The sequence below is a fragment of the Pollicipes pollicipes genome, unplaced genomic scaffold, assembly GCF_011947565.3.
Source record: "Pollicipes pollicipes isolate AB1234 unplaced genomic scaffold, Ppol_2.1 Scaffold_4881;HRSCAF=5763_pilon_pilon_pilon, whole genome shotgun sequence".
NCBI classification, from domain to species: Eukaryota; Metazoa; Arthropoda; class Thecostraca; order Pollicipedomorpha; family Pollicipedidae; genus Pollicipes; species Pollicipes pollicipes.
The window spans coordinates 59,262,031-59,279,499 of NW_023596576.1; the positions used below are offsets into that span (position 1 = coordinate 59,262,031).

Consider the following 17,469-nt stretch of genomic DNA (forward strand, 5'->3'; position numbering starts at 1 on the left):
GCTCTGCTCAATGTTGGTATCAGCGGCATCCTCACCAATGGGCTCACGAGATGACCTGTCATTATGTGCCAGATAATCTCCCTATCCGCCGCTCGCAGAGGTCCCTGTCGTCAGGCGGTAGGTTCTGAGCTTATTTTTCTGGCCGCTAGATGTCACTTAATTGCCTCTCGTTCAGAAGCCGATTGTCGTTCAGCAGCGCCCTCCCCTAAACTTGTTATTTGCGTCAATCAGACAGTGTCTGATCATGTTTCTTCCTGACTGTACTCTTTGACGCCACACATATCCGATATCTCTGCGTGGGCGGTTTGGACGGCCAATTTACCGTGTTCTGACCTAGTTAGGAAGTTGTTTTCCCGGACAGTTTTTCAATAAAACGCGTTGCGATTCGCATTACTATTTCCTGTTGTGTTATGCAAAATGGAAGATGCTGCCTGTCCGCATGCATGATTCTGCTTTTGCACAGATGTAGGGTGTTAAACATTGTGTAACCGATTGTTTGCCTTCTTCAGCTGGAGTCGGCGCTAGCTAACTGGAACCAGGATGAGACTCGAGTAGGTGAGTAAGGCTCGGGCGACACGAGTCGCGTGGTTGGCAGGAAGAGGCGTGTGAGACTTCATAAAAGTATCATGATACAAGTCCTGCGGTGCACCGATAAGGCGCGGAGGCCTCGTGAAGTCATCGTTGCATCAGCACCGACCACCGAGATCTACCGTGTAAGACGCGGGCCTCCGCGAGGCGTGACACGAATCCCGTGGTTGGTAGTACGAAGCGTGGTGGCCTCATCACCAGACGGTCCAGTGCGCCTGAGCCCACAGTTGGGGATCGTAAGTCAGCCGCTCTGGTCCGAAAACAGTGCTCGCGAGAGGGTAGTGGCGTCGTCTGCGGTGTTTGTGGGAGGCTCCGATCGGGGGGGGGGGGGGGGGGGGGCAGGTCGGCCGTCTGCCAGTGACGTCGTCTGCGGTGTTTGTGGGAGGCTCTGGTCGGGGGGCAGGTCGGCCGTCACCCAGCGCGGTCGGTGCTGACGTCAGCGGCTCCAGATTGGTCGACCCCGATATAGCCACTCCCTCTTTCGGGTACTTAAAGGTTTCCGGTCTTCGCTCAGTTGTGAAATCCAGACATTCGCCTCCAAGGGGGGGGGGCTGCAAACGGGGGGGGATCAATTTGACGTCCAAAAAGCCTTACAGAATAATTTCCGAACGGCGGGGCGTAGCCGCACCTAAGTCTGCAGAGCTGTGACAACTGAACAGCAGATCTTTTTGTTCGAAAAAATAGATGTACCTTGTAAGGTCATCAACCTTTGGCAGGTCAAAATAAAGCCGTGGCTGTCAGCGAAGGCTCTTTCTAGGGAATTGTGCAATCTGATCGGACAACAGAGCATTAGACGAAACCCTTCATCTGCGAGCTAGTTACTTAGGCAATTCACCAATATGCTTTATAAGTACAACAAATTCAATTGACCGAGAGTCAGGTACGGAGATCATACTGTGGTCAAATCAATCTGCCTTTTTACTCGAGATTTTGCTGAATGGCGAAAGTTTTGCTGCTCATTTCCAATTTCTCTATAACAGGAACCACAACAGACAGCTTACGTGGACTTTTTTAAGATGAGAGCTGGTCACTGACCTAAAAGGACCCAGGTTTACCTTTTTTAGGAACGTACCGCTTAGCGTCATCCATGACACTTATTCAAAAGCAAAAATCATAACAATCTCGTAGGACTTTTGTTACCATTCCCTTCTGAAGGCCAAAGAAGGCCGCTGGTCGTAAATGAGCACCAGTGATCTTTTACTCAGAACAGGCATCCAAGTTCAAGGTTCAAGGCTGTTGCTTAAGGAAATCTGGCAGCGCTTCGGACACCAATCTGAAGTTTGGCCTTGGCTGGCTGTATTTGATCCGAAGATCACATTCTAGGAACCTCTAATTTTGACACAAGTCAGTCTACATGCAAATCATCCCGCCCTGTTAACTTGGAGTCTCTAGCTGTCTTATTTGTTTTAGATTTGAGATGGTCAAATTAACCTCCCCACACGGGCGAAGCGTATTCCACCGGCCGGCCGAGCGCGTATTGAGGGGCTCATCCCACCAGCCTTCGAACTGCGCGGACTGAACGTGGCATGATAACCTGCGTGCGACACGGAGTGCTGTGCAACGATTAATAATCCTCTGAGGGGTTTAGCAGGATTTGGCAGGATTTTCCACTTTGATTGTAAGGGAAGCCGATTAGATGCTATTTTTACGGATTCAGACCTGGGGTTTATGTAATCGCCTCTCTCCACGACAGGTGGCCTGTTTTCCAAGCAGCTGATGCGGCAGTACGAAGAATACAAGGCGTTCTACACTACGGCCAGACGGTGAGTTCGCTGCCGTCGTTTCTCATTGGACCGCCGCCAGGCTCCGTTGCTCAGAGCAGAGACCCAGCCGGCCGGCCTCCATGTGCCCTCTCCCCACGGCGATCAGAGAGCACCGACCCGTCCGCCCATCGGACTCTCCCAATTGGTGCTCTGGGCGCAGTGTGACGTGCCCCATATTAAGACCGATCCGCAGCAGCGTATGTTTATGTGAAGAGCGCAGAGCAGCGACAGAAGCGATCGCTCGGAGCGCGCCTTTGTCTTAAACGAAATGCCACCGTGCCGCGCCGCTGGGTTGAAAATGAGATCATCAAAAAGATATGCGGTGGCTGATCCAGCTTTAGTTTCCGCTTGCTCATAGTGATGTCCCGTTGCATGCCCGCTGCAAGACAGGCTCTGTCAGATCTGTGGTTTGATTGGCAACATTCCGCCAATCGTCCAGATGCACGACACCATTCATAAGCGACTTTGATATATTCGACGATTTCTTCTTGCATTATTTCCGTTCGCGGCCAAAGGCTGATGTGCTACTACTTCATTTTCTGGACGACGCATGGATATCGCAAAATATCGGCGCAAGTCATTGCGCGGTTTATCGCAGCGCGAGTCGTGTGCATCTGCTGTGATGTGCTTTCTCTGTTACCCCATCATTTCGCGGGGATAGCCAGCAAACTGACAGGTAATTCCCGCGGCTTACTACCGTACGGTGCCATAATAACGTATGTATCTCGACGCTCTACTAAGTGTTTGCCGTTGTCTGTCGCCTGTTCTCGTAATGGTGCCCGCGGTCATGAGGTACCACATCCATCGGTGACATCATATCCTATCCCCGCTCCCGTGTGGTGCCGTGTGCTGGCTGTGATTACGTGGCGCCGTTTGCTGCCAGTGGTATCGTGGGATTTCACGCGCGGTTTGCTGCCTGTGGTACATGCGGCGCTGTGTCGTGCTGCAGCGCCGGCACTGCATGACACGGCGTGCCGCCTGCAGTACCACCTGCAGTACCTACCGCCTGCAGTACCACGGTGCGGCTGCGCCTCGTGGCGCTGCGTGGCGCCGAGGTACCTTGCGTTGCCTGTGGTTCTGTCCGCTCGGGTCTCACCCGCCAGTGGGGCAGCAGCTGACAACCCTGTGTCGGCAGCTGACAGCTGACAACACTGCGGTGTGTGCCCGGCTCGCAGGCTGTACCGGCAGAAGCACGCGGAGGACGGCGAGTTCGTGGAGTTCTGCCGCCTGCGCCGGGGCGCGGCCAAGCACACGCTGGACGCCCTGCTCCACCTACCGGTCAGTATATATATATATATATATATATATATATATATATATATGTATGTATGTATGTATGTGTGTGTGTGTGTGTGTCAAAGGCATATATATAATCACATATTCCATCACAGGCATCGGACATCAGCCACCTGCTGTCATTGATATATGGATGGTTTGCGTCACGTGGGGTTTCGAGACATAACACTTGACAAGACTGGTCAATAGCGTGCTGCTTTCATGGCCAGACGATTCAAAATAGTACGACTGCGACACGGGTGGGCGGTGTCGTGGCGAGTGGGCGACGTATTTGGAACGGGCCATTCCGCGACACGGAAACCAACCACGTCTTCCTGATATAACCGCCACATACTTATCAGATTGCCCATTGTGTTCCTCGTGGGCTTTTGTGGCTCGTAAATACACTGGTTAGAACATACATCTGCAACGCAAAATGGCCCGCCGTCTCTGCAACGTGCGACGCGACGCGACATGCGACGTGGCTCGCGCGCTAACAACTATTTAACAGTTGTTCTGAAGAAAGCAGGAGTGCTCCGCACGAAGGCTATGATCTGTTACGGAAGCAGACTATTTTTCTCTGAATGTTAGTTTTTAGAAACGCTGTAGACTATCCTGGAAATATTTACAGACTATGATCTAACCCATCATTTTTTAATTCAACCACTCCAACATAATAATGCTACCTACAAACAACTTCGATATCAAGTGTAAAAAACAGAGGTAGACGCAACCAGTCTGTTTCATCAAATTCAACAATTTGGTAACTTTTTAAGTGGTATGTACGTAATTCATACATTTAAGCCGCCATCAAAACGAGAAATATTCAGTTCAATGCATTCCGGATAAGTTTCGCCGCCTCTTTATGTATCGGACTGCCCAACGCAAGGTCGCGGCAGCTTCACAGTTTGCCACAAGCTGACAAATTACTTCACGACTTCGCCCGCGGCGGGACCGCTGACCGGGCCGGACCGGACGGTGGCGCCACCTACCCGGGCGCGCCGTCCGGGGGCCGGCAGTGGCGGCGCCGGCGGCGCTGCCGGGCGCACCTGCGCCGCCGCCGGCCACCGCCGTGCACGTGGCTGTGGCCGGGAGCGGCGGTCAGCCTCGGCCGGCGGTGGCGGTGAGGCGGGCCGACGATCGGCGGCGCTGCGCTCCGCCCGCGTCCCGACCGGAGAGCGGGGGTGCGCGGGGAGGCGAGCGGTGAGAGCCGCTGCGTGAGTGCTTCACAGCTGGCTCGGGAGAGGCGGCCGGTGGGAGGGACAGGACTCCACTGCGCATACGTGTATAATGATTTTTATGCTATGCCAGCGGACGAATCACAGCAATTGTTCGGGAATCATGATACTTGGAAGCATTGGTGGTTCTCGTGACACAAGCCCAGTGCGAAATAAGTAAAGGTGAAGCCGTGGCCGCCTAAGAAAACGAGGAGAGAAGAGAGTATTGGGGATATTTACCGTGATTTTTGGGGCTTGGCCCACCCTAAACCGAAGGGTGTGCAGCGGGAAGGTTGGAATAGGAGGGGGAGGGTGGTCTGCCAACAGATCTGACCCGACTTGCGTATTTGATTTTTTTGCACACATCTGGTATTTATCTACGTATCAAGAGTTGAGCGGGCCAGCCACTTGTAACTTATCATGTGCTGGACAAACGGCTTGCCTGTCGCCTCTACAGGGCGGGCGGCGAAGGCGGAATGACCCGGGGTGAGATGCTTGCCTCCGGGGACACACCGCCATCACTATTCCACGGCTAAATCGTTTGCTATCGTGATTTCCATAGACGTTGTTTGGAATGAAGTCGTCTTGTTGATCACCTTTTTGCTGTCACATTGAACATTGTGCTTTGGTGAGAAGATCTAAATGATCGTTCCGACTTGAGCTTGCCACATTTTAGTGAAAGGCACACATAGAACATACAAAATGCTATTCGCTGCATACGCACGGCATGCCTGTCTCACGACGGTCGGACAAAATCGACGCCCGCTTCAACGATGGGAAGTGGACTCAAATGTAATGCAAGCACACTATGTCCTTTGTAGTGAATAATGTCTGTAATGGAAAACATTCTCAATTGGAGCTAGAAAAGGGCTTAAGGGACGATAACAGCATGGAGTGTGTTAGTTCATAGTCTTGTGATGCCAACTCATGGCAGATGCATTTTTATCCAAACATGGATGCGCCTTGCTCTGAGTACAGATAAACTTTGTCCACGAGCTTGCTTTTGTGAACTTGTCAGAGAAGCACAGTGTCATATGCTGCAGAACCATTATTCAAATGGAAGCAGATGATTGCACCAGACATGGCTGTGTGATACTGAGTTTTGCTGGTTGTCAGCAACCGGACACTGACATTCTGGAATGTGCCCTGTACCGGTTCATCGTATAATAAACCAGTACACAACGAGCCGTTGTAATCCAACGCCTCGTTCACCACTATCAGCGCTTCGCTATCGAGTTAGAGCCCGGCAGTTGTGTGCTGGACACATGTTTGAAGCATCGTAAGCTGCCCATGAATGCTTAACACCAGATTCCTCCGAGCTTCGTTATGTAACGCATAAACATTGCTGACGGTGTTGCACAAACATGTAGCGGTTTGCGCTTGTAATCCGTTGTGAAAGATAGCGACCTTTGCATATTATTGTACTTCTTACGAGGTTTCGCAAAATCAGGCGAGTGGCAACATCGAAGCGAAATGCAAAATAACGGTTGGAAGCAGCGGTTACTAAGATCAGTGCCACGTATACTGGTGCCCTTGACAAAGGCGCAGAGGGTAATACGCAGCTTGTGTACACACCCCAGTAACCAGTCAATGTACGATTGGATGATTATTGTTTCTTCATGGCATATGTGCCTCCACGTGGCATGCACAGCTGTATGTCTGCTGTCCACTCGAGGGCTTGCAACGGACGTCCTGTGCGCATCCGTGAGCGTTGGAGCAAAGTGAGATTTTTTGTCTACATCCGGCGTTTGCCGGAGCTCACGGTCACATTCTCCATTCGTTTATAGGCTTTAGACCATCGCATTCCGCCGGTCAGTCTTTAATCACGATATGGAGCGCAGCTCCCATATTTTCCTACTTTTCTAACAGGAATGCGCGGTTCTCACCGTTGCGCAGCCTCATGACGGGCTGTGATTATCAATAACCTCATATAGCGACGTAATAGCTGTGATGGTCAAATTACCGTCTAGCGGCCACAGGTGCAGCTGGCAATTTGTACTGGAGGAAGTCGAATATTTTGTTCACGGCAGTGTTTCACTCCTCCAACCAACTCTGATTGTGCTCTATTCTATACGTATCAGGCCATGTCTGATACGGATGGTGAATGGAAAGAGTGCCCCGAGAGCCTTAAACAGTAAGCGAACGTTGACACGTACATCACTATCTACACATCTCGCAAACATACACTTGAAAAAAATCCTGTGACTGATATGCCTGGTTTCACTGCTTACTTAAGCATACTTCCGTGATTTTCGGGCGAAGCAGCTGCCAACTGATTGAGAACTTCCGGTGGTTCGCAGCAAACCAGCGGGTACTTGACACACGTCAGGTGGGCCGTCAGTCAGCGCCGTAATCTCTGAGTGTTACCTTCCGTCGCACGCCGTGGCTTGTCAGTCAGAGTACGTCAACGTATGAGCCCCGCGCCGTGGCAGCCTCATGAATCACACGCTGTTTACTCGGCATTGTCGAACCCTCCCATTTCGGCTTTCTCCCGCGCTTACGCGTCGTCGCAAACGGCAGCGGTGGCCCCGTTCATTGTGTGAAAGTCGTCGAACAGCCACCACTCGGGCTCGTAAAGCCTATTCCCAACCTGCCTGGCCTCCTTAACACAGATGGGCAGCTGTGCGTGCCGCGCACCGCGTGGGCGCAGCTCGAGGATGGGCTGCGTGGTGTGGACACAGCTCGGCGCGGCGCGCGGTAATGACGCAGTCCGGCAGGGCGGGCTGCATGGAGACAGCCCGGGATCGTGGCCGGTGCGGGCTCGGCTCTGGCTGAGATAGACCGGTCGCAGTGCAGGGGGCGGCAGGGGGTCGGCGCATCCGCCGCGTCTGCCGCGTCTCACCCGGCGCTGACCCTACCGACCGGCGTGACCCGAGCTGCACGGCGGCCCGGCGGGCGGCGGTCCGGCGGGCGGCGGGCGGCGGTCCGGCGGGCGACGGGCGGCGGGAGGCGGGCGGCGGGCGGCGGGCGCGGCGCCGTCGGCCCGGCCGGCCTCCAGGAAGGCAGCCGCCCGCAGCCTTGAAGCTCGGGGGCTCGCACGGTTTGGCGGCAGCGGTCCGGCCCGGTGCCCGTCCGTGTCGGCTGAGCGGCTGGACGGCCGCCGCAAGTGCGTTGCACGTACAAATAGTCATTAGAACGGCCGTGGGCTAGAGTGGAGCACTTGAGCCGCGCGCGAGATAGCTCCCGCTAATCGCCCGGCGCACAGCAATTACGAGGCCGGCTAATCGCATACTATCGCCTCCCCCAGCGCCCATTAACCTATTTGACTGTGCTGTATTACATTTGGTGGCCGGCCGGCGGCGAGCGACGGCGAGCCGGACGCACTTTCAATTTGGAGCGATGGCTCTTCTGTGAAAATGCATGACGGAATGGATGGGAGCGTTCCAGGCGCGTTAAGCTACGGCTTGGCAAGTCCCGCGTGGGTGCGCGCTGACGTGAATGGCTGAAGGTGGGGAGTTAAACAGTTTGCAAGCTGAGGAGCTATTGCTTTAGGTTCGGATGCGAAAGGATAGAAAAAAGTCTGGTGTGCCGTGAAGACACGTTCATAGCTTTCACTGGCATGCCAATGCATCCACTTAAAAATATCCATTCTAATCCCCGACACGTCACCCGGCGAAACTACGCCAGGTCTGCCGGTGGAAACGGATGATATCTGATCTTAAAGTTCGGTTGGGTCATTGAAAGTTACACTAATGCAGCATTGCAGTCATTTTAAGGCACGCCATAGCGGCCGCAGCTGGCGCAATCTGGCGCCAACCTCAATATTTGACTTGACCTGATCTTGGTCTCGGCTAGCCTTTGCAAGGTCGGGTACGTCTCTTCTCAGATAATATTCACACAGGCAAAACCACCCGGCAAGAAGGTCGGATGTAGACCCAGTTATCAATGTGTCGCCGAAGGTCCTCATTTTCGAGAACGAGGCCATGATAAACTGATATGATATGCGAGCAGATCGAAACTTACAGGTCAAACATACATGTGGTAATCTCAATCAGCCGTAATTGCATTTGTCGTGTTAAAACGCTCAGGAGATTACCTCGAAGAACGGAGGGCTTGCACCAATGCCCCATCCTGGCTTATGTCAATGGTGGTGGGTTTGGGTTGGATTCATTTCGGTGTCATGTTGCTCTTTACCATGTCTTAAGCTTGCTGAACAGTCAAGGTTGTTATGATGCATGCCAAAGTATTAAGTTAAGGTAACGACTCATCAACACAATGCACATGTCGGCAGTGTTCAGGTTCTAACCTCACTGAGTCTGGTAATTTTCACTGTAACAGCATTTTTTACGGAAGAGGAAACCACACCTGTGATTCAGATCGCTAGGTGTTGTGCGTATTTTCTCAGTTTTGCTTTTTACCTTTGTAAAACGAAAATTAACTGGCCCGATTGTGAGGGGCGATTCAAGGCCCATTTGGCCATGAAGTTTATGGAATGACCCCAGATTGGCTCACATTTCCCATTGGACCTAGGCTAGAGACAGTGAAAGAAGCCATTTGACCTCGTTTGAACTCGAAACTGTTTATGTTGGTTCGCCGAGAGTCCGCGCAGGAAAACTCCTTTTACCTCGCACCGGCTGCGAAATAGTCGTCGGTGGCGGTTGGCTGCGCCATCTGCCGCTGTACAGCTGTCCGTCTGCCGATGGCCAGCGTCGTCACTGGGCGGCAGGAGGCTGCCGTGGGAGCGCCGGGTGCCCCTCGTCCGTCAGGATTAGCTGCAGCGCCGCCGCCGTGCGCGGCGGGCGGTGGCGGCGGCGGCGGCCGAGCCACCGGCGGTCCGCTCGTCCGGCCGGTGGCGCTGTTTGGCTCGTGCTGGCGCTGTGTGACACCAGCTCTGTGCTCCCACTGTGCTCCGGTCGGGTTCCAGCCTGACACCGGTTCCGTACCCTGGCACCGACTCCTCTGTGCCGGCACTGTTGGACTCCGGCTCCAGACGAGAGCTGTCTAATACCGACTCCGGACCTACTGGCCACGGATCTGGGATGCCCGGCGCTGAGTCCGGACTTGGGCCGTTCGGCACTGATTTCGGATCTGGGTTGTCTGACCCCGGCTCAGGATCTGGGGTGTCCGACCTCGGCTCCAGACGAGAGCTGTTTGACGCCGACTCCGGACCTACTGGCTCCGGATCTGGGATGTCCTGCGCTGATTCCGGATCTTGGGTGTCCGGCACTGGTTCCGGATCTGGGCTGTCTGACCCCGGCTCCGGACCTGGGGTGTGCGACCCCGGCTCCAGACCAGAGCCAGCCGGCATCGGCCCGACTCTGCCCCTGGGGTGCCGTGGGACGGTGTGACGCATTGGGAGGCCAGCTCTGCGGAGCAGACTAATCCGGGGAGCGGCCGACCTCCCCCGCCGCTCGGCGGCCGGCCGCGGCGCCGCCGCCGCCGCCGCCGCCAGCACGTGAGCTGTCTGGGATCGCCGGCCGACTGCAGGAGATGGACGACGAGACGTGCCCGGAATGGCCGTCCCGACGCTGACCTCATGGTCGGCCGCCGACTGGATGCCGGCTGGCCGCAGCGTGCTGCGAGCTCACGTCTGCTACATTGCATGTTCATATAAAGCCCGCCCTGGCTGGCGGTCACCGCCTTGGTGTGTGGGCGTGGAACCGGCCGAGCTTGTCAGCAATCGGCAGGAAGATCGTCCTTGCCCTTCCCAGCATTCGGGGTGTGACACCGGCGGCTCGGGGCGGATTTAGGGGTGCGCCGCCCTTCGCCGTTTCTATCAAGATGGTCTGCATCCTGCGGTGAACCACTTACATGTATCGTGAATTCGAGCTCACGAGACAACTATTTTGAACGGCTTGGGTTTGGAGATGGCCCTACGTTGCCGTGGCTTTGGCATGCGGATGCTGCTAGATGTTACGCGACAGCCCTGAGTTCTGAAACAAGCATAGGACTGGGAGCTGTCAGCAACTGCAGCTTTCACCAGCCTGTACATAAAGCTGTACACGCATGTGAAACTCTCGCCGAATCGTCAAATATCGGAGACCTTTAGTGAGGCACGGAAATGCCTGAACACACCACATTCTGAATGCTAAATTTCGAAGTTTTTACGACTTCGCCCGCACTCGAAAGTTGTGTCATAAGGGAACCGAGTTCTCCCGATGAGTTTCGTCAGTGAACAACACTGTGAACGGCACCGGTCCCGTTGCATAGCCGAGGCACGCCACCAATCTCACTTCCTGCTCCAAAACGCCGCCTGAGGAGCAGCTGTCACGTTTTCCGATTTATCCGCGTTCCCATGTCAAATCCACCGTCTCGAAGCAGCTCTGCCCATCTGGTTCTGGTTTTAAACCGCAAACGATTATGATCCTAAGCGGCCCGAGGCGAATCTAGTTCCGACTAATGCAGCTGGAGCATGAGAGATTCTCACAGCTTGACGAGCGCTCGGACGCAGCCGCACAGCAATCACCTTGCACTGGCTTGTCGCTCGCGCTTGTCGAGCGGCGCGCACTCGTAATGACAGCGGCAAGGGTACATGCCGAGAATTACCTCCCCTAGTCGCGGGCTTGTCCGTGCCAGAGCGTCGTTTGTCGTGCGTCGACATGCGACAGGCCTTGTCTCTCAGCGGTCCGTTTCCAACTCACTGGCCTGTTTGAGGAAGCGAGTCGTGGGCAGGTCCCATGAGCAGGTGCGCCGAAGACCACCTGGCGGTGCCGACTGCTACTTACCGTCTGACGCCTCTGGCGCACACCGTGTCACGGCTCTTGAAATGTCGCCTCTGGCGTACACCGTGTCACGCCTCTTGAGATGTCGCCTCTGGCGTCCACCGTGTCACGTCTCTTAAGATGTCGCCTCTGGCGTCCACGTGTCACGCCTCTTGAGATGTCGCCTCTGGCGCACACCGTGTCACGTCTCTCGGGATGTCGCCTCTGGCGTCCACGGTGTCACACCTCTTGAGCTGTCGCCTCTGACGTCCATCGTGTCACGCCTCTTGAGACGCCGCCTCTGGCGTACACCGTGTCACGCCTCTTGAGACGCCGCCTCTGGCGTACACCGTGTCACGCCTCTTGAGACGCCGCCTCTGGCGTACACCGTGTCACGCCTCTCGGGATGTCGACGGACGATCCCAGGCACGTGCGACCGCCGCTGGCGGTCTCAGCAGACGTCCCGCCGGTGCTGTCGGAGCGGCGCCGGCTCCCGCGGCCGCCGCCCTTGACCCGTGTGCTGCTGCCGCGAGATGGCAGGCGTGGACAGGTCTGATGGACGGGATGCGGCACGCGGGCAGTGACTGTGACCTGAGCGGTGGGTCATCACGGCCGCGAAGTCTGCGCAATTACGGAAAACGGCATGCTCTTGCCCAGCCGAACGGCTCTTACATCCCCGAGAGAGCACCACGTCCACGCCGACACCGTCCATATCCGACATCAGTCTGTCCATATCCGACAAAACAGCCGTCCATCCGCGACACGCGGCAGTCCGTCCATCCCTGGCAGGGCGGAGCAGTTGGCGTTGGCTGCCTTGGACTTGGATCTGGTCGCAGTGAGTCGTGGCCAGCGTCGCTGGACGGCTTGGCTCACTGCAGCGGAACGGTGTTTGCCTTTTGGGGCTGATAGGCACCCCAACTACACCCACGTCCGTCTTCGCTGTGACCATGGAATCGGCACGCAAGCGAGAGCTGACACGTGCACCATCGACTAAGCCCGGTTGTCCGGTGTGAGCAGCCTGTCGCCGTCGCTCCACCCGCCGTGGACGGCTGGGCGCGGGTGTGGACGGACGTGGACGCGGCGCTGACGCCCGACGCCGATGTGATCTCGGCGCTCATCTCTGCCTCAGCGCCAGGCGCCGGAGCATCGTACTCGTTCAGATCTGATTTCGGGACCGGTCTGAGCCGTCGGCGGGCGGCGCCGTCCGTCCGCCGCCGTACAGCCGGCCGGCGCCGCGCGCCCTCCGCGCGGGCGAGGCCGGTCAGCGGCGTTCGCCGGCGCGCCGCTTCTCCACGGACGCCGAGACAGGCGACTCGAGGTCGATATTGTCCTCGCCTGCCGCCTGCCGTGCGTGAGGTGTGGCGGTGGATTCGAGCGGTGTGAAGCGTCTGCCCCAGGACACCCCAATTCCTGGCAGAATGTTAGCTTATCATGATGTTACCTGAACAAGCTCGGCACCAACCCCAGAGAGAACTGAGCACCGCTATGGTCGCGGGATCCTGTGTCCACAATCTGACACAAGCTGACACGTTGCAGCTCAGACCAACATTCGACACCTGGCTGCCTGGCGCGGCCTCGGCGGCTTCAGTGCCCGGTGCTCCTGCGGGAGGCGGGGAGCCGGGTGCCGGGGCCGGACGTGCAGAGTAGCGACCTCGCTCGGCCCATCCCGTCCGCCTCCGGGCCGCTGTCCGGAGTCAATGGACCCGGCCAGCGCCCGGTCCACGTCTCAAGCGACGTCCCATCCCATTGTTGGTCGGTGTACCGTGGCGTGTCTGGCCACTGCCGGCCGATCGCTGGAGCACCGACCGTCAGCCGGCCTCGTCTGGAGCAGGGCGCCGTTGGTCGGCCCAGGTCACGCTGGAGAAGTGGAGGGGACGATCAGCTTGGTCTCGGTCGAAGAAGGGGGCGGTTGGTCAGCTTGGTCTCGGTCGAAGAAGGGGGCCGTTGGTCAGCTCGGTGTCGGTCGGAGAAGGGGGCCGTTGGTCAGCTCGGTGTCAGTCGGAGAAGGGGGCGGTTAGTCAGCTCGGTGTCAGTCGGAGGAGGGGGCGGTTGGTCAGCTCGGTGTCAGTCGGAGAAGGTGGCGGTTGGCCAGCTCGGTGTCAGTCGGAGAAGGGGGCGGTGGTCATCTCGGTGTCAGTCGGAGAAGGGGGCGGTTGGTCAGCTCGGTGTCAGTCGGAGAAGAGGGCCGTTGGTCAGCTCGGTGCCGGTCAGGGGAAACGGAAATTCAGTCAGCTCGCCATTAACTCTAGGCAAGGAATGACAGGTCACTACAGTGGTGACCGTCACTAGGTGGTACCAGGAATCTTTCGGTCATCGCTGTGTAGTCTGGGTCGGGGAGGGAGCAATTACGTAGGGTTTTTGCGGACGCTCATTGAATAACAATAACACATGTTTGGGAAGGACCATACATATATATGATTCAACATACGCTAAGACGTGTTGATCTGTTTAGTATGAGCCGGATAGACACGGCAAAACTCCTCTAATCGTTACTACTATTCAATACTTTTGCTTCATACCAAACACACAACTCACAGCTCTACTCGCGGAGCCTATGCAATTATATTCCTCCAGCGAGTTTAAAATGGAGCGTTTACTGAGAAATTGGAAACATCTGGACGTGATCCGTCCATCCATAACCTGCACCCACAGCTATAAGCAGCCAGTAAACTATGCGCAAATGAAGTTGAATGTCTGATCAAACCACTGTGCCATTAGAGTTTATGGCACTTCTGCTATTCCCACTTGCTCGCCAAGAGCCGTTTATGGGTTCCAGAGAGGTCCACGAATCAGGTGCTGGGCCAGCAAACTGATTACACAGCGCTGCCTCATAAAATGTCCGCGGGCTGATTCCTGTCCAACTCCGCCCGTCCGCGCGCTGCTCTGAGGGCCGGCTCGACGGCTGCACTGAAGGCCGGTCCGGCTGTGTTTGCGGGCGGGTATTGAAGTCGCCGCGTCAGTGTGATCCCAACTCGCGAAGTGGTGCGTGGTTACACAGCCCGTGCGCTCCCCGCTCGGTGTTCATGAGGTGTGTCGCGAGCGCTCGGGGGCTGGTGCCGCGCCGCTGATGGTGCCGAGCACCTCACCCTGCAAAGGAACGCGACTCAGACTTATCGGTGGGACTATTGACTCAACAGAGGTGTAGATCACCGCACGCAGCGGCGAGGCACCATGTTCGGCAGCTTGAAGCAGAAGTTGCAGTCGCTGAGCCCTCTGGCCAGCCCGGTGGCCAGCCCGAACTCATCGCCGCGGCCGCGTCGACGGCTGCCGTTCGGTCGGCGGCCCGGCGCGCCGCCGCCAGCGGCGGCAGGAGTACCGCGAGGTGCAGTCCGACCCCGAGTGCGACTACGGCTCGACCCGGCGCCCCCCGCGCCAGCACGGCGACTCGGCGCGCGGGCTCTTCCTGGACGACTTTCTACGACGAGCGTGACGGGGAAGGCGGTGCGGAACGGGCGGCGCCGAGCCGGGCTCTGGCCACCCTGCCACCGCGGGACGGGCCCTCGGGACAGAGTCAGGTACAGGTCACCCCAACATCCCCTGTGGCCTCAGGAGGGTCAGGTACAGGTCACCCCAACACCCCTGTGCCTCAGGAGGGTCAGGTACAGGTCACCCCAGCATCCCCTGTGCCTCAGGAAGGGTCAGGTACAGGTCACCCCAGCATCCCTGTGCCTCAGGAGGGTCAGGTACAGGTCACCCCAGCATCCCCTGTGCTCAGGAGGGTAGGTACAGGTCACCCCAACATCCCCTGTGGCCTCAGGAGGGTCAGGTACAGGTCACCCAGCATCCCCTGTGCCTCAGGAGGGGTCAGGTACAGGTCACCCCCAGCATCCCCTGTGCCTCAGGAGGGTCAGGTAAGGTCACCCCAACATCCCTGTGCCTCAGGAGGGTCAGGTACAGGTCCACCCCAGCATCCCCTGTGCCTCAGGAGGGTCAGGTTACAGGTCACCCCAGCATCCCCTGTGCCTCAGGAGGGTCAGGACAGGTCACCCCAACATCCCCTGTGCCTCAGGAGGGTCAGTACAGGTCACCCCCAGCATCCCCTGTGCCTCAGGAGGGTCAGGTACAGGTCACCCCAGCATCCCCTGTGCCTCAGGAGGGTCAGGTACAGGTCACCCCAACATCCCCTGTGCCTCACGGAGGGTCAGGTACAGGTCACCCAACATCCCCTTGTGCCTCAGGAGGGTACAGTCCCCTGTGTGCCTCGGAGGGTCAGGTACAGGTCACCCCAGCATCCCCTGTGCCTCAGGTAGGGTCAGGTACAGGTCACCCACACGCATCCCTGGCCTCAGGAGGTCAGGTACAGGTCACCCCAGCATCCCCTGTGCCTCAGGAGGGTCAGGTACAGTCACCCCAACATCCCCTGTGCCTCAGGAGGGTCAGGTACAGGTCACCCCAACATCCCTGTGCCGGTAATCAGGTGCTCAGGAGGGTCAGGTACAGGTCACCCCAACATCCCCTGTGCCTCAGGAGGGTCAGGTACAGGTCACCCCGGCAATCCCGCGCTGATTTCCAGGACAGAGTCGGCTTCCGATCACCCCAGTACACCTGATCATCAAGGCAGAGTCAGGTGCTGATCACCCCGGTGCCCCTTGATCCTCAGGTCGGTCAACCCGGCACCCCTGATCCTCAGGAAAGAGTCTGATCGTGGTCCACCCCCAGCATCTCCTGATTCTCGGGACAGTCAGGCACAGGTCACCCCGGTACCCCTTGATCTTCATTATGATCAGGTACTGGTCGCCAGGTCCGGGCCCTGCTCACATCGCCACACGTTGATGCCTCAGGATTCTCTGGGTATTCACAGGGGACTCCCGCTTCCGTAAGCTGTTTCTGAGTCAGACACCGCTTAAGAAAAGCCGAATATCGGTACCATGGGGATTATATAAAACATTTTGGGTCTGCACCCGTCACACACTGCATAGCTTCGAAAGCATTGCTAGCAAGCAGTTGCAATAAGACGCATATTGTGTTTTATGCTATGCATTGCTCGCACATAAAACTGCGCATTAACCATATCGAACATTGATAAGCTCTCGTCCAGCTTTTGCTGCTCACGTCGGCTTGTCATCTCCGTGTATCAAGTACTTACACGAAGGATGAAGCGGATTTATAAGTCAGAATGGAGCGGTGAGCAGTCATATGTGCAGCAAGTGCAAAATATTGACAACAACTCTGTGCCTGTCGGCGGTACAGGTGTGCTGCGAAGTGTCGAATGGCATTTTCGTGCGCCGCATTAACCGCATTAACGTTATGCTTCTTTAACCTTCAAATTGCACTATCAGTGATCTGTTTCGTGATGTTTCCTTTTAACTTTGTGTATGACATATTTGTTACATATATGTCATATATATATATATATATATATATATATATATATATATATATACATATGTATATTGCATATATGAACATTCAATCTACTAAGGTCCGATTGCATAACATGAGGGGGAGAGCGTGACGCCAGTGTCAGGAAGAGATGGCGACGTTAGCGGCCGAGCAACGACATCGTCAGTCCCTGATATCGTGACAAGCCGATCAACGCCGCAGGGGCCACGCCGTCAGTCCCGTCAGACCCTGAGGGATCTCCCAGTCAGTTCCCCCTCCCCGAGACCGGCTCATCTCAGATGACGCCACGTCCATCGGCGTTTCAGGCTCTGACATGAGCGACCAGCGGTGCCTCTGGGCTCGCGCAGCACCGAGCCCGCCGCGCGGGCCGCCGCCGCACTGCCGCGTCCCCTAATTATGAACACGGCTGTGCAGCGGAGCGTGGCGGCAAGCACGCGTGCGTCACGGATACATGCATCGGACGGGCAGATACGATCCGAGCGGGCGAGCCCGTCGCCCGGCCCGCGAGCGATCGGCCGGGAGCGGACCGGGACCGGGATTGGGATCGGGACCGGGACCGGGATCGGGACCGGGATCGGGATTAGGACCGGGACCGAGATTGGGACCAGGATCGGAACCGGGACTGGAACCATGATTGGGATC

At 56.8% G+C, this 17,469-nt stretch overlaps 1 protein-coding gene and 1 long non-coding RNA gene across 2 annotated transcripts in view; one reads left to right on the plus strand and one right to left on the minus strand.

The window, feature by feature from the left end:
* The first annotated feature begins 507 nt into the window (after window positions 1-507).
* On the plus strand, window positions 508-3,606 carry LOC119099942 (uncharacterized). Its single transcript, XR_005094443.1, has 3 exons — window positions 508-555; window positions 2,282-2,351; window positions 3,527-3,606. It is a non-coding gene; the product is annotated as an uncharacterized LOC119099942 (long non-coding RNA).
* Window positions 3,607-14,505: 10,899 nt separating this feature from the next.
* LOC119100680 (rho GTPase-activating protein 20) overlaps window positions 14,506-17,469 on the minus strand; it is a 17,647-nt gene continuing 14,683 nt past the window's right edge. Inside the window, exon 8 of the mRNA XM_037223757.1 lies at window positions 14,506-14,571. Coding sequence (XP_037079652.1) covers window positions 14,506-14,571 — 66 coding nt within the window. The remainder of the gene's footprint in view (window positions 14,572-17,469) is intronic.